The sequence below is a fragment of the Eptatretus burgeri genome, chromosome 1 (genome assembly GCF_056783735.1).
Source record: "Eptatretus burgeri isolate ZD-2024b chromosome 1, Ebu_testis_v1, whole genome shotgun sequence".
Lineage (NCBI taxonomy): Eukaryota > Metazoa > Chordata > Myxini > Myxiniformes > Myxinidae > Eptatretus > Eptatretus burgeri.
In genome coordinates this window covers 133,565,727-133,583,710 of record NC_140961.1, presented here as the reverse complement: position 1 = coordinate 133,583,710, position 17,984 = coordinate 133,565,727, and the positions used below count along the sequence as shown (strand labels likewise).

Genomic DNA, 17,984 nt, shown 5'->3' with positions numbered 1-17,984 from the left:
GATGCACTGGAGAGGATGAGGAGAAAGCTTGAGCTGGAGGTGATGCTGTACATTGCGGGGGACTTGAACATGCATGTGGGAGTAGCGGAGCTGGGTGAAGAGGAATGTTTTGGTAAATTTGGTTGGGGAACAAGGAATAAAGAGGTTCAAGAGCTGGTGGAGCTTGAGGTGAGGAATGAGATGGCCATAGCTGGTTCATTCTTTCAAAAGCAGGAAAGCCACAAGATTACCCATAGGAGTGGACAACATAGAAGAGAACTGGATTTGTGAGTAGCAAGGAAACGACAGCTGTGGATGGTTAAGGATTGTAAGGCAGTGGTGGGAAAGCATGTTACCAACCAGGACAAGCCTGTGGTGTTTGTGGAATGGATGAAGAAAAGGAGGGAGGTTAAGAGCAGGGGTCGGAAGATTATTAGGGAGGGGAAATGTCATCTATAATTCCAGCAATCTCTGTCTGTGTGTCTGTAACCGCTGTTTCTCGACGACCACTGGTCCGATCTAATTGAAACTTGCCAGGTATATTGCTGGGGACCTGAGTATGTGCCTTTTCAAGGATTGATATTAATCGGACAAGTGGTTCCCAAGTTATGGCCATTTATTGACCAAACCAATGACCGGACACATTGCTGCGTAGGCGTGGCCGATGGGGGAAACGGCACCGTTTAGTTACCAATGACAGGACACATTGCTGCGTAGGCGTGGCCATTGGGGAGGAGATCCTCAGCTGCGTTCCCCATTACGGGTTACAACGTACGGACTTCCGGATAGTGATGACTTACTGTATTCTAATAATTTCTCGATTTCTTATGCGCATTTATAGATAAACACAATGCCCCAATCCAATCATCGTTTACGAGAGTGAATGAACGGCTTGTGTGGTTGTTTCAAAGTTGTTGTATTTTTGTAGGTACGGCCACGCACGTACGGGCACGCGAGAGCGAAGGAATGGCCTGTGTGGTTGTTGTTTCTGGCATGCTGTTAAAAGTTTTTTTTTTATCGTTTTTGCACGTACAGCTACGCATGTACGGCCACGCACTAGTAAAGTACAAGGAGAGGATGAGGGCCAGGTATGAGCAACTTAGCGAAGAGGCGGAAGGTTTGGAGGAGTGTAAGAAGTACGGAGAGGCGTTCAGGGGAATTGCAGAAGTTTTGTGTGGAAGGCTGTCAGGAAAGGGTGCATCGTCATGGGATAGAAACCAGGTATGGTGGACGGAGGAGGTAGTGAAGGCAGTTGGTGAAAATAAGGAGGTTTGGAAGAAAATAGAGAAGATCAAGGATATGGGGTAGGCAGCCAGATGCAGGGCAGCGGCACCTGTATGGGCAGAAGAAGAAAGCAGCAAGGAGAGCTGTGGGTAAGGTGAGAAATGATATGAAAGAAGGGGTGCACAAAAATTTGGAAGAGGATGGAGGGATGAAGATGATATATAAATTGGCTCGTGACAGGGATGTAGATGGCAAGGACATGAAGGGGGGCAGTGAGTAAGACCTTTGTTTTTGTCTTACAAGGAACTTGTGGTCTTGATGCCGAGTCCCTTTGGCTGAGAAAACCAATATTCTATAGCCTTGTCTGACCTTTGTTTTCAGCAATTACGTACGCAGTTTTCTTTTTACCATTTTGTGCAATCTGCTTTCATGACAAAATATGAATATAAATATACTTATAGTTTCTGCAATATATTAATAGTCGACAAATTAAGATAATTAAGAGGTCTTGGGACGATTGAGCCACTCGAGTATCCTGCGTCAGAGTGGCGACCCGTCTAGGATTGTCCCCCATCGCCCAGGAGACTGCTTTGGCAGCATCAACGCTCTGTACAGAGCGTTGAGGTATAGTATATTTGAGGTATTATTTGAAGTATAGTCCCGATGGATGGATGGATGCCTGATGAATATTGATCAACTTCACAATCATAATGAGATCTGCATTAGATCATTCAAAGTATCTTACAACAAAACAGGTTCTATGGGCAGTTTTCATCCAGTTCATGCAGGAGAACCCCTTTTCCCTTTCACAGGAGGCAGTGAATGAACTGAGAGTCAAGAGCATCTGAACCAAAACAAATCCACAACTCAGATGATCTAATACACTAATTTGTGTACCCTCATTGTTGTTGGTATGAATGTGCTGAAAAATTTGGTTGCCAATCGACATCGGGCAGGTGATTTTGCGAGCCCAGATATCATATTTGACAGGGAAATGAAAACCCGATGAAGATGTGCTCAAGACCTACCCAGCTTATTGTTGAACAGAAAGATGTTCCTTTGCCAGGTGCAATGGGATGGATGTAGGAGAATAACGATTTGTTTCCAATCCTCGTGCCACTTCCTTCAGTTGTCAAGGCATGTTGGGAAATAATCACATGTGTAGATATACACTACCAAGTGCAGAAGTTTATGGTGTGAAACAGAAAAGTTTGTCCACCATACTGTTCAATCTGTGGCTGTACAGACAAGGCTGAAAATTGTTATGATATACACAGGAGATAATACTATACTGCCCATTAGTCTTGCATGTAATGTCCCTTCTCTTGTGAAATGGGAGTTGCCAACGTACAGTATATTTTCCACATTCGATAAATCTATTGCTTTTTAAAGAATCATCTTTCTTTGGAATTTAAACACTTCCAGATTTTAGTTATGTTCTCAAAACACATCGTCAGTGTATTAAACATCAAGATTTCTCCTGATAACTGTTGCAAGAAAATTGAAATATATATAGTTACGGTTCTGAAAACCGCATACCTCAAAGGCAATGGCATCAATCATACAGTGGTCCCCAGACAGTTATTTCATATATATATATATATATATATATATATATATATATATATATATATATATATATATATATATATATATATATATATATATATATATATATATATATATTGTTGTGGTTGACCAAATTCGCAAACCACCATTCAGGTCCCTTAGGTGAGATATCTCGGTAAGTATATGTGTAGTTAGGCCCAAACCCGTTGTCTAGAGGGAATAAATGTCATTCATGCGGGCTGCGACTCTTCAGGATAGCCGTTTTTCTTTTACTATCTTTATTTTGGACCACCCGCCATTACGACCACCACCAACCACGTCTCAACAGCCATCACAACAACCACCAACCACAACGCTGCTTCACAACAACAACCACCAACCACAACGCCGCTTAACAACAACCACCAACCACAACGCCGCTTCACAACAACAACCACCAACCACAACGCCGCTTCACAACAACAACCACCAACCACAACGCCGCTTCACAACAACCACAACGCCGCTTCACAACAACCACCAACCACAACGCCGCTTCACCACAACCGCCACGACCTTTACCGTCACAACTCGCCACCATCGCATCCACACCATATCGCGCCACTCGTGGGCACCGATACTGGACTCGTGCAGGGCGCGCACCGAGCAGCGTATTCAGAGACATCACAGACTTTCCGAAGAAAAACGGATCAAAAACGACTCACGCCCACTTTTGTTCCGTCCAATCGGTGAGTGAGGGGCGATTTGGCCCCGCCTCCAGGGCGTTGGAGTGAGGTCGCTATATGCAAATACATGGATCAAAAAGCATTCACGCCCACTTTTCCTCGGGCCAATGGGGAGCCAGTTAGAGAGGTGAAGGGTCGGAGGCAGAGGGTCAAGGGTGAAAGAGCGAAGCCACGGGGCTTATATAAACGGCTGCGTTCGTCAGTAAAGAGAGTTGTGCGGAGTTCAAGAGAGTCGTCGGTGGAGCTGAAAGAAGTGGGAGAAGTCAAGAGTGGAGAGTTGGGACGAGCCAAGAGAGGAGACGGAGGGGCGAGTAGACGGAGCTGTGGAGAGGTGACGGCGGCGAAGGCGGACGATGGGGTGCTCGCGTCGGTGCCGGGAGCTGCAGAGGGAGAGGCCAGCAACGCGACCGAGGAGGAGACGCTCGCCGCGGGACCCGAGACAGGGTGATATCCTCCTTCCCCCGAGCATCAGCAACCCCCTCCTGTGTCCCCCCGCGCTGAGATAGTGCGACAAAGGGGGCCCCTTTCCCACCCCCTACCAGACACTGTCCGCGAGGCCCGCGGAGTTGAGGCACCACCGCCACTTCGCGTCTCATCATCAGACGGGTAGGCCCGACCCAGTCTCGGCCCCAGGCCCGTCTACCCCCCTCATCCTGGAGGGTGTTTCTTTTCTTTTGCTTTGGGAATATGTGTTGTCGGCGCCGTCTGTGAAGTAAAATTGTATAAGTGTTGCCGTGTGCCCGGTAGTCGGTTAGATCTGCATTGTTGCATTTGCTTTTTGTGTAATATTGCATTGTCTTCTTCTTTTACACGTGCTTTTGGTGGAATTGTATATGTGTGCTTTCCGTTCATCGCGAAATAAATGTGCTTCATGTTGAACTGTTTTCCCGCTTCGCTTCGTCTTTTCTTTCATTGAATCTCTATCTTGCTTCACGTAAAGGGTTGGTCGTGGGCTAAAACGCCCGATAATTAATCGAACCGTCGAGGCCGACGAATAACACCGCTCGGTTATCCCGATAGTACGGAACGGGTCGCTTAAAGTGGCCCGTGTCCGAAGTCGACCTGCGGCGAGGTGCGATCGCCGGTCTACCCTCCGTGTGGGTACTTAGTGTAGGTCGAATTTGGCGAGCAACCCTATCCCACGCGGGGGCCGATTGGCACGATCGTGGTGAGACCGAAGGTCCACCCGTGACTGGTTCCCGGCGTTAGTCCCGAGAGGGTCATGACTGGATTGTCCGTCCGGTGGGCGACGTGCCGCGATTCGAGTTACGTGGCCGTTCGCACGCGGCGGGCGCGAATCACCAACAATATATATATATATATATATATATATATATATATATATATATATATATATATATATATATATATATATATATATATATATATATATATTTACGAATTCGCACCCGCCGGCCTGCGATCGGCCGCGCAACTCCAATAACAGCCGCGTCGCCCACCGAACGGACAATTCAGTCGTGACCCTCCTGGAACTATCACCAGGAACCAGTCACGGGTGGGGGTTTAACCTCACCACAGCCCAGTCCGCATTCTACCGGCGCGAGAAAGGGAGAATCGCCGAATGTCGATATACCTAAGTACTCGCGTGGATAACCTACCGAGGGGCTGCACCACGCCGCAGGTCGGCCTGAGACACGAACCGCTTAAGCGGTCCATTCCGTACTACAGTGATAACCGAGCGGTGTTATCGCCAACCTCGACGGATCCGATTCTCTTTACCGAGCGTTCAAAACCCACTACTCATTCCACGATGCAAGATGGCCTTTCAAATGGGAAATAGGACACGACGAACGGGATACATTGCACACAAGGACATTTATTCAAGCAAGCACATATTACACACACACACACACACACACACACACACACACACACACACACACACACACAGACACACAGACACACACACACACACACACACACACACACACACACACACACACACACACACACACACACACACACACACACACAACACAAGCAAGGCAGTAATGCACGTATTTTCAAGCAAGGAAATCAATACAACTGACTATAATTATTAGCAATGTACAGGCAGTCACTTACGCAGGTTTACTTCATAGACGGCGCCTCAACATTCATTCAAAAACAAAAGGAAAAGACCTCCCTTCAGCGGCCATCGAGTCCCCCCCTCCACGACCGTCAGCATGATGCGCCTGGTTCCGGCCTCCCACGCGGCCGGCGAACCCTCTCCGGCACCCCTCGTCCGGACCCGCAAGTCCACCAGTCAGCTGGCACTGCTGCGCCTCCCGTCCGCATCTCCACCAACAGGCCGCTCGCCGGACCACGAGCGCCGGACCGAGAGAGGGAGACAGAGAGCTCAAGCAACGAGAGCTCATGGACCAAGCCGAAGCGTTCAACCAAGAAGAACCAGAAGAAGAAAGCTCCGCGTGCGGTCCGCCCTTCGCACCACCCCGTTTTCGGCTCCGCCTCCCTTCGAGAAGCTTCCCGAAAAGGGGCGTTCCCTCTCTCCGACCGCTTCACGCCGTGCATCCACCAATCGGCAGCGAGCTGCCCTGCCCCCTTCCCTTCACACCAAGCACGGGGAAAATAGGTGGGAAAACCCACGCGTCCTCGCAGTTCCTTCCTTGGCGCCTTTGTTTGCCGTTCGGAAGCGGACGTAGTGACGAAGATGGTGGTGATTGTTGTGTGGTTCATATAACGATAGATAAAGAAAAACGGCTATCTCAAAGGGTCACAGCCCTGTGAACACGAATAATCCCCATTAAACAACAGTGGGGAAATCTAACTGAACAAAAACTTATCGGAATAACTGATCTACTGCGAATTTCCACAGCCGTAACAATATATATATATATATATATATATGTATATGCATATATATATATATATATATATATATATATATATATGTATATGCATATATATATATATATATATATATATATATATATATATATATATGTATATGCATATATATATATATATATATATATATATATATATATATATATATATATATATATATATATATATATATATATATATATATATATATATATATATATATATATATATATATATACACACCAGAGTACCAGTTGTACTGGGCCCGGTGTATGCCCCGGTTAGAATAGGTGTACCATATCCCTGTGTGTCGTAAGAGTCGACCAGGGTTGCGTCAGGAAGGGCATCCGGCGTAAAAACCTATGCCAAATCATTATGCGGACAACAAAACGAATTTCCATACCGGATCGGTCGAGGCCCGGGTTACCAACGACCGCCACCGGTACCGGTGGTCAGCAGGGTACCAGTGGAAATTGTGCTACTGCTGGGAAAAGGAGGAGAAGGAGACGGGGAAGGCAAGTCCGGAGGCAGTGGGAGAGGGGGAAGGGTAGAAGTGTGCAGGTGAGAGTTGGAACTCTGAATGTTGGGACGATGACTGGCAAAGGGCGAGAGTTGGCTGATATGATGGAGAGAAGAAAGGTGGACATACTGTGTGTACAAGAGACCAAGTGGATGGGGAGTAAGGCTTGGAGCATTGGAGGTGGTTTCAAACTGTTCTACCATGGTGTGGATGGGAGGAGAAATGGTGTCGGGATAATCCTGAAGGAAGATTATGTCAAGAGGGTATTGGAGGTGAGGAGAGTGTCTGACCGAGTGATGAGTGTGAAGTTGGAAATTGAAGGGGTGATGATGAATGTCATCAGTGCATATGCCCCGCATATGGGGTGTGAGATGGAGTATAAAGAAGATTTCTGGAGTGAGTTAGATGAAGTGGTGGAGAGTGTATCCAAGGATGAAAGAGTGGTGATTGGAGCAGATTTCAATGGGCATGTTGGGGAAGGGAATAAAGATGATGAGGAGGTGATGGGTAGGTACGGTCTCAACAAGAGAAATGTGGAAGGGCAAATGGTGGTAGAGTTTGCAAAAAGAATGGAAATGGCAGTGGTAAATACATATTTCAAGAAGAAGGAGGAACACAGGGTGACATACAAGAGTGGAGGAAAGTGCACACAGGTGGATTATATCTTAAGCAGGAGATGCAACCTGAAAGAGATTAGTGACTGTAAGGTGGTGGCAGGGGAGAGTAGCTCGACAGCATTGATTGGTGGTCTGTAGGATGACTTTAGAGGTGAGGTTGAGGAAGAGAGAGAGAGGGCTGAACCAAGGACCAGTTGGTGGAAGCTGAAGGAGGAAGACTGTTGCGTGAAATTTAGGGAGGAGGTGAGACAGGCGTTAGATGGTGGTAAAGATGGGTGGGATGATTGGGCAATGACAGCAGAAGTTGTGAGGGAGATAGCTGGGAAGGTACTTGGTGTGACATCTGGACAGAGAAAGGAAGATAAGGAGACTTGGTGGTGGAATGAGGAAGTAAAGGAAAGCATAAGGAAGAAGCGGTTGGCAAAAAAGAAGTGGGATAGTCAGAGAGATGAAGAAAGTAGGCAGGAGTACAAGGAGTGGCGGCGAAAGGCAAAAAGAGAGGTGGCAAAGGCCATGGAAAAGGCATATGACGAACTGTATGAGAAGTTGGATACAAAAGAAGGGGAAAAGGATTTATACCGATTGGCAAGACAGAGGGACCGAGCTGGGAAGGATGTGCTGCAGGTTCGGGTGATAAAGAACGCAAATGGATATGTGCTGACGAGCGAGGAGAGTGTGTTGAGAAGGTGGATGGAGTACTTTGAGGAGCTGATGAATGAAGAAAATGAGAGAGAGAGAGAGAGAAGGTTGGAAGAGGTGGAGATAGTGAATCTGGAAGTGGGGTGGATCAGTAAGGATGAAGTGAGGACTGCTATGAAGAAGATGAAAAGTGGAAAGGCATATGGTATACCAGGGGAGGGATGGAAGTGCTTCGGAGAGATGGCAGTGGGGTTGTTAACCAGATTGTTTAATAAAGTCTTGGAAAGTGAGAGGATGCCGGAGGAGTAGAGATTAAGTGTACTGGTTCCGATTTTCAAGAATAAGGGTGATGTGCAGAGCTGTGGAAATTACAGAGGGATAAAGTTGTTAAGCCACACCATGAAGTTGTGGGAAAGAGTAGTGGAAGCGAGGTTGAGAGGAGAGGTGATGATCTGTGAGCAGCAATATGGGTTTATGCCAGGAAAGAGCACCACTGATGCGATGTTTGCTTTGAGAATGTTGATGGAGAAGTATAGGGAAGGCCAGAAGGAGTTACATTGTGTGTTTGTGGATTTAGAGAAACCTTATGATAGGGTGCCAAGAGAGGAGTTGTGGCATTGTATGAGGAAGTCGGGAGTGGTGGAGAAGTATGCGAGGATCGTGCAGGATATGTATGAGGACAGTGTGACAGCGGTGAGGTGTGCGGTCGGAATGACGGACCGGTTTAAGGTTAAAGTGGGATTGCACCAAGGATCGACTCTGAGCCCTTTCCTGTTTGCAATGGTGATGGACAGGTTGACGGACGAGATCAGACTGGAGTCCCCATGGACTATGATGTTCGCGGATGACATCATGATCTGTCGGGAGAGTAGGGAGTAGGCTGAGGCGAGCCTCGAGAGGTGGAGGTACGCACTGGAGAGAAGGGGAATGATAGTCAGTCGGAGTAAGACGGAGTACATGTGCGTAAATGAGAGGGAGGGTGGTGGTATGGTGCGGTTGCAAGGAGTTGAGGTGGGGAAGGTGGATGGGTTTAAATACTTGGGATCAACTGTCCAAAGTAACGGAGAGTGTGGGAGAGAAGTGAAGAAGAGAGTGCAGGCAGGATGGAGTGGGTGGAGAAGAGTTGCAGGAGTGATTTGTGACAGAAAGGTAGCTGCAAGAGTGAAGGGGAAAGTATATAAGACGGTAGTGAGACCAGCAATGTTGTATGGTCTGGAGGCGGTGGAACCAACAAAAAGACAGGAAGCGGAGCTGGAGGTGGCAGAGTTAAAGATGCTACGATTCTCGTTGGGAGTGACGAGGATGGACAGGATAAGGGATGAGTATATTAGAGGGACAGCGCAGGTAGGACGGTTTGGAGACAAAGTGAGAGAGGCGAGATTGAGATGGTTTGGACATGTGCACAGGAGGGAAGCGGAGTATATCAGGAGAAGGATGTTGAAGATGGAGCCACCAGGCAGGAGGAGAAGAGGAAGGCCAAAGAAGAGGTTCATGGATACGGTGAGGGCGGACATGCAGGTGGTTGGAGTGTCAATGGAAGATGTGGAGGATAGAGCGAAATGGAGACGGTTGATACGCTGTGGCGACCCCTCACGGGAGCGAGCCGAAAGAAGAAGATGTGTGTATATATATATATATATATATATATATATATATATATATATATATATATATATATATATATATATATATATATATATATATATATATATATATATATATATTGTTACGGATTCGCGCCCACCGGCGTGCGGACGGCCACGTAACTCGAATCACGGCACGTCGCCCACCGGACGGACAATCCAGTCGTGACCCTCTCGGACTAACGCCGGGAACCAGTCACGGGTGGACCTTTCGGTCTCACCGCGATCGAGCCAATCAGCCCCCGCGTGGGATAGGGTTGCTCGCCAAATTCGACCTACCTAAGTACCCACACGGAGGGTAGACCGGGCGATCGCACCTCGCCGCAGGTCGACTTCGGACACGGGCCACTTAAGCGACCCGTTCCGTACTATCGGGATAACCGAGCGGTGTTATTCGTCGACCTCGACGGTTCGATTAATTATCGGGTGTATTCAGCCCACTACCAACCCTTTACGTGAAGCAAGATGAGGATTCAATGAAAGAAATGACGAAGCGAAGCGGGAAACAGTTCAACACAAAGCACATTTATTCGCGATGAACAGAAAGCGCACATATACAATTCCACCAAAAGCACATAGAAAAGAAAAGAAACACAATGCAATTCCACCAAAAGCACATAGAAGGAAAAGAAACACAATGCAATTTTACACAAAAAGCAAATGCGACAATGCAGATCTAATACCGATTACGCGAGCACACGGCAACACTTATACAATTTTACTTCACAGACGGCGCCGACAACACACACACTCAAAGCAAAGGAAAAGAACACCCTCAAAGATGAGGCGGGCCTGAGGCCGAGACCGGGTCGGGCCTACCCGTCTGGTGATGAGACGCGGAGCGGCGATGGTGCCTCAACTCCGCGGGCCTCGCGGGCAGTGTCTGGTAGGGGGTGGGAAAGGGGCCCCCTTGGTCGCACTATCTCAGCGCGGGGGGAAACAGGAGGGGGTTGCTGATGCTCGGGGTATAGAGGATTTCCACTCTGCCTCGAGTCCCGCGACGAGCGTCTCCACCTCGGCCAGGTCGCGCCGTCGGCCTCCCTGGTGTGCAGCTCCCTGCACGACGCGAGCACCCCCTCGTCTGCCCTCGCCGCCTCTCCACAGCTCCGTCCCCTTTTGCTCCGACTCCAACGCACACGACGACGACCAACTCCTTCTTGCTTCTTCTTCCCAACTCCAACGACTGCGAAGTCTTAACTCTCTATTTACTTGACTGACGAACGCGGTCGCTTATATCAGCCCCGTGGCTTCGCTCTCTCATCTTTGACCCCCTCCCTTCGACCTTTCACCTCGCTCCCCATTGGCCCGAGAAAAAGTGGGCGTGAATGCTTTTTGATCCATAAATTTGCATATATCGATCGCCCTCCAACGCCCTGGGGGCGGGGCCAAATCGCCCCTCGCTCACCGATTGGACGGAACAAAAGTGGGCGTGTGTCGTTTTTGATCCGTTTTTGAAGTGGAAAATCCGTGGTTTTGTACACGCTGTTCGGCGCGCGCCCTGCACGAGTCCAACACCGGTACCCACAAGCGGCGCAAGAACGGTGGCGATGCGACGGTTGCGAGGTGTGACGTGAAGCGGCGCCGCGGTGGGTGGTTGATGTTGTGGTTGTAACAATGGCGGTTGGTCCAAAATAAAGATAGTAAAGAAAAACGGCTATCCTGAAGAGTCGCAGCACGCATAAATGACATGTATTCCCACTAGACAACGGGTTTGGGCCTAACTACACATGTACTTACCGAGATATCTCACCTAAGGGACCTGAATGGTGGTTTGCGAATTTGGTAACCACAACAATATATATATATATATATATATATATATATATATATATATATATATATATATATATATATATATATATATATATATATATATATATGTGCATATATTGTTACGGTTGTGGAAATTCGCAAACCACCATTCAGGTCCCGTAGGCGAGATATCTCTGGAAGTTCATGTGTAGTTAGCCCAAACCCGTTGTTTAGAGGGAATAAATGTGATTCATTCGGGCTGTGACCCTTTGAGATAGCCTTTGAGATTCTGTTTCTTTATTTGCAACCAACCACGTCTCAACCGCCATCACACAATAACCACCAACCACAACGCCGCTTCACAACAACAACAACGCCAACAGCCACGATCTTCACCTTCACAACTCGCTCCCACAAACATCGCATCACCGCCATTCCAAACGTCGCCATGGCCATAAACCACCACCATTACCCTCCACCACCTTCACCTCTCTCCTTCTGCGGCCATTCCCGCACCACCTGTGAGCACGGAGCGTCAGGCTGTCCTGGGCTCGTACGGGACGCGCGCCGAGCCGCGAGTGCAAAATGCGGCCTTTCCGAGGAGAATTTGGATCAGGAATGCTACACGCCCACTTCTGATCCGTCCAATCAGCAAGCGCGGGGCGGTTTGGCCCCGCCTCCAGGCGCATCGGAGTCGAATCGAGATATGCAAATTCTAGGATCAGGGGAGACTCACGCCCCTTTTTCTCCGTCCAATGGGTGAGCGTGGCTCCACCCCCGAGCTCGTTCTGATCCAGAAATTTGCATATGGGTTCTCCTGCCGGCCTATAAAGTGCCGAGCGCGGGGCGAATCTGGGTCGGGTTGAGTCGGTTTGAGAGTAGAGTCAGTTTTGGAGAGCAGAGTGTGGCAGCGGCAGAGTGTGGCGGCGGCATAGTCGGTTTGGGTCGAGTCGGTTTGGGCGGAGTCGGCCTTGGAGGAGCGGGGAGTCGGCCTTGGAAGGGCGAAGAGAGTTTTGGGGCAGAGTCGGGTTGGAGCGCAGAGTGGAGTCGGGAGGCGAGGGCGTACAGGTGGTTTGCTGCAGTCGGCTGAGGAGAATTGGGGAAGAGACCGAAGAGCTCGGGTCTGAGGCAAGGAAGATGGCGGTCGGCGACGAGGTCGTGGTGGAATCGCTCGTCACGGGACCCAAGCAAGCCAGCTATCCTCTTTCCCCAGAGCATCAACAATTCCCCCCCCCTTTTCCCCCACGCTGAGATAGTGCGAAAAGGGGGCCCCGTTCCCACCCCACTCCAAGCAGTGCCAACGAACCCCGCGAAGGAGCAGGAAGTCGGGGCACCGCCGCGCTGCCACAGTTGCGGCTCATCACAAAGACACGGGTAGGATCCACCCGGTCTCGCGGACCTGACCGCTCTTTCAGGTCCCGCGCAAATATTGGCCCACAGGCCCGGTTTGCCCCCTTGTCTTTGAGGGTGGCCCTTTTCTTTTGTTTCTGTGTAATCGTGTGTGTGTGTGGCGCCAGTCTGGTGAAGTAAAACTGTGCAAGTGTTGCTGTGTGTACGCGTAGTCGGTTGTAGATCTGCATTGTTGTGTTTCTTTTGTTGCATCTGCTTTTTCTGCATAATTGCTATTACTGTATATGTGTGCTTTCCGTGTGCCGCGGAATAAATGTGCATCATGTTGAACTGTTTTCCCGTTTCGCTTCGTCTTTTCTTTAATTGAATCTCCTTCTTGCTTCACGTAAAGGGTTGGTAGTGGGCTTAATACGCCCGATAATTAATCGGAACCGTCGAGGCCGACGATAACGCCGCTCGGTTATCCCGATAGTACGGAACGGGTCGCTTAAGTGGCCCGTTTTCCGGAGTCGACGTGCGGTGAGGTGCGATCGCCCGGTCTACCCTCCGCGGGGGTACTTAGGTAGGTCGAGTTTGGCGAACAACCCTATCCCACGCGGGGGGGTCGATTGGCACGATCATGGTGAGGCCGAAAGGCCCACCCGTGACTAGCTCCCGGCGTTAGTCTGAGAGGGTCACGACAGAATTGTCTGTCCGCTGGGCGACATGCCGCGATTCGAGTTACGTGGCCGTTCGCACGCCGGCGGGCGCGAATTCGCAACAATATATATATATACATATACATATACATATACATATACATATACATATACATATACATATACATTTCGACCTTTCGCTCATGTCTAATAGGTCAAACGACACGAAGTGCATTGTGTGGATCTCATAGTTAGGTCTGATTATATTTCCATCTTCATTGCAACTCTTTTCCTCTTATTCCTGAAATAAATCAAAGCAGGCGCCACACCGAGACGGCCGCCTGTGAAAACCGCAGCAACACCCCTTCACTATAAGAATGCGTCTTCGCAGAGGCCAACAAAAGAAGCTTCAACCACACGATGGAAAAATCCTCCGTTGCAAGATACGGCGTCAAAGGGAATAGTAGAAGCAAACAATAAAAGCCCAACGGCGTATGGAATGGATGCGGTGCATTCTTTTCAACCCATTTCTGCATCTAATAATTATATCCAATCCTTTCCTTCAATCCATGAGACAGATCTGGACAGGCACCACGCAGACAGCCACCTGTGAAGATAACCACTGTGATAGATAACCACATGCACAATGACGGACCCATGCGCAGCCCCGTGATAATTTATCATCGTACAGTATGGGGCACGAATAGCGCACTTCTTCATTCGGGTCTGCGTGCTAATTACAATGGCATCTTACCATCGCATTGTATGGGACGTGCATGATGCACATCTTTGTTCGGGTCTGTGCGTTGGTTCACAACGCCGTCTTACCGTCGATTCTCGCTTGTCACTGCAGTCACCAATGTCTCCCGCAGATAGCAGACATCCTCCCGCACCTCTGCCTCAATGCAGCTGCCACCAAGTAGAGGCATGCTGTACGGCCTGGATCGCTCGGGCTGCATGGAGTACGGACGGGACAAGCGCATTTATCTGAGCCAACCGCAGCGTGCCAGGGGTGCCCAGGAGGGCATGCAGGACCGGCGCGGCCCTCGGCCAGTTGCCGGAGCATGGCCCGCGAGTTTGGTGCAAGGCGATTCATATCACGCGGTTCGGAGCGAGACGATTCCACAGCTTGGAGAGGACTCACCGGATGCACCAATGAGGCCGCTTCTGGCCATGGCGGCCGGGTCGTGTGGTGGCCGGAGCCCAATGGGAATGCCCAATTTGGGTGACTATGCATCGCTTCGGGGTGGTGCCCTGCCCTGCACCGCAGGGCCGATAAATGATGGATCGCGAAGCCGTCCATTCGTCGTCGTGGTCATCCTCATCTTCCTTGCCTGGCCTTGGATCAGTCTCTGCGTCCGCCTGCTTCACGCCGTCTTCTTCTTCTACACATTACTCGCCACTGGCTCCACCCACCTGCCTGACTCTGCCGGTTGATGCCACTCCACCCACTCGCTCTCGACTCCACCTCCTCCACCCACTCGCTGCTGGCTCCACCTAAAGTCCCCCCCACCCTCCACACCTGATGGTCGTGCCCATTCTCTGGATCAGCACAGACGCTTTGCCGGCACTGTAGCCAAGCAGGAGACAATGCGCCAACTATCAAGGAGGGATCGTTCAGTGGAGAATCCACCAAAACGTGGCGGGATCGGTCAATCATGCAAGGTATTACGAGCCGTTGGCCTCATCTCATCTCCTTTTTGCTCATTATCTCCTCTTCATCGGAGTGTGCATGTGCATGTGTGTGTGTGTGTCATGGCACCATGGATAAGTCTGCTCTGTGTCTGCTTTGGTAAGTTCCTTGTTTTGTTGTCGCACCACACATTTCTTTCTATCCCTGCTTACACACCACAATAAATCTATTCACTGTGACATTTTTTCCTCACCTGCCTGTAATGAATGCTTATGTAGAAATGTTCCCAGCTCGTTTTTGTCTTTCTTTCATTGATCCAGCATGGTCCGTATCCTCGCCGAGCCGGGACTTTCTTCCCAACAATCTGTTCTTTTAACCGGTACATTCCTTGGTAGTGTCGCTCGGCTGCATCTGATCCGGTAAGGTGATCCGGTTCGGACAAGGCGTACCGAGGGCGTGTCCCCCGGTAATTAGGTCACGTGATTATTTTTAGGTAACCGATATCAGACGGAGGACCCTAAGTCACGTGGTTGAGTTATTGGCGTTCACGGTCGGTTCGCGACCCTCCGTATCACGGAGTTATCAGTGTGTGACAGCCTGCGATTCCGGGGAGTCTGATGGGAACCCGAGATAGCCCCCCCCCACCCCGCCCACAGTGGTCTTCCCACCCGACCCCCGGCTATATATATATATATAATATATATATATAAATAATTATGTTTTTGACAAGCAGGGGTGAGCCGGCAATTCCTGGCTGGGTGAGCTTTTTCCAGCGATGGTTTCGGGATGCGTTTGACGTTGAAAAGCTGGGGAGTTATTGGCCTTCTGGTAGTTACCTTTTGACTGCAGACCAGCAGCAGCACTGCCTTCGCCCACTCCCAATATACACTTTATCGTGGCCTTTGATGGTCTCAAAATGGATGTCAAGGTCAACATGTGGTAGCTTAAAACCTTGCTCAGATTTTGAGACACCAACATGCAAAACCTGAGTCCTCTCGATGCTGCGTTTCGGTTGAGAAAGAATAACGGCCAAACACACAAAAACTTGAAAATATGTATATAGATGAACATAATTTTCAATATATAAATTAAAGGTTCCTTTTGGGAATTTGGGGGATTCTTCTTTTGACTTTCTATGTTACATATACACAAAAAAGCTATATTGTGAAATATCGATTAAAGGTTTGGTTTCTATTGTCACATTAACTGGGTTGCTCACGCGGTTCCACCATCCTGAAAAGATGTGCTTTGCGAATGGCTGATTTAATGGAGACTGCGCACAACTGGAGAATGCAGTACCCTCTCCCAGACCACGCTGGACTCCGACTCCTTCCGGGCCTCGATGGAGGTTTATCAGCTCGCACATATATTGCTGACACATCCAAGTGCATCCCTCTCCTTACCTCACCTAGTGCCTTGTCTGGTCTTACAGATGGGCCACATATGATTTGCACTTTCCTATCGATTCCCTATATCAGCTATACCGCCCCTCACAGTGTACAAAAAAACAGAACAACTTCACTCTAACAGGTCCCTAATTACAGAAAATATTCTAACCGATGCGAACACATGGACCATGCTAATTTAAGATCAGAGCCATTGGGTACCCCCTCCACCCTCAATAGAAGGATTAAGTATGCATTTCCTGTGTGATCCCAAAATGTCATATTTCAAATTCAATATTTGAGTATCTAAAGGTTTAAATAGAGCCTGGCACACACCACAAACAGTTTGAGAATACTGATATTATGTTCGTAAAAGTGTTTGCCAACTTTTGCCCCCAAAATACCTCGAGGATTCTGTTCTAATGGAAAAGCTAGTAACCGGATTTAGCAAATCGTCCACAATGCTTTGAATAACATGTGGACAACCATTCATCAACTTGACTCTATAACGACCTCAACCCACCTGTGAGAGCATCCGGTTCTGCTCTCGCAACAGCCGTGTGGGTCGAGAGGAACAGGCCAGCGAGCCTTCCGTTTTGTTCTCAGAGCAGCTGGCCTACAAGAGGAACACCATCAGGTGAGAGGTTGACCTTACAAGATTGTGCCATTGATGCTCTGTGCATAATGGTGGCACCAAGGGGTACACTGTTCCTCACCGGCAAGAGCAGCTGTATCTCCACCAACAGACGCTTCACGGCTTCCTTAACCTTAAACGCTCGAGTCCTGTTCCTGCAAACGTCCTCGGCACCTCCCTGGTGAACACAAATACTCCAAGTTCAATGTGAGCACCAACGCACCACTTGTGTGATGATTGTTTTAGATAAAGTGGAATGTTTAAGAGTTAAGAGCAGACTGTGTGTATGGATGAGAATGCGTCCTGAATAATCTATTTAAAGTATCTGACTTGAGACCGTTGTGCTCCTTCATTGCCAGCCTGTTGACACAGCCAACTGTGTGCTCTCTCCACCGCCTGCAGACCCTGCAGGAAGAGGTCCTGCTCCTGGTCGATCTACAACAACAAAGAATAAAGTAATAGGACTAACTGGGTCAGAAAACAAGAGAAACAAGATGTAGAAGTACATGATAAACCCAGTGAGGGCATCACCTCTCATCGATCTTTCATTGTCAAGCTCTTTACCTTCAATGGCTTCTACCTGGCCAAAAAGGTTTATTTTAAACTTTGGCCTTTCATTCACATCTGAAAAACCTCAGGTGGCTACATTGGAGCATCAAACGCTCATGCGAACGCGGTGCCGGGATTGATAGTGCAGCCAATCCAATGTTCAACCTCCAACTGATTGCCAAATAAAGGAACATTTTTTGGATAAAAACAAACTCACTCCATCATGTATTAAGAATGTACAAAAATCAAGGTGCTGGAACTACCACTGATCTTTAAAAGG

General features: G+C 48.8%; 1 protein-coding gene across 4 annotated transcripts in view; it reads right to left on the bottom strand.

Annotated features, from left to right (window-relative positions):
- The window catches only part of SAPCD2 (suppressor APC domain containing 2), a 51,189-nt gene that overhangs the window by 6,114 nt on the left and 27,091 nt on the right, over positions 1–17,984 (bottom strand). For all 4 annotated transcript variants that reach the window (XM_085899012.1, XM_085899005.1, XM_085898993.1 and 1 more), the window contains 3 exons: positions 17,486–17,590; positions 17,238–17,333; positions 17,045–17,137 (listed from right to left, as the gene is read on the bottom strand). In XM_085899012.1, the coding sequence (XP_085755138.1) occupies positions 17,045–17,137; positions 17,238–17,333; positions 17,486–17,590 (294 nt within the window). The remainder of the gene's footprint in view (positions 1–17,044; positions 17,138–17,237; positions 17,334–17,485; positions 17,591–17,984) is intronic.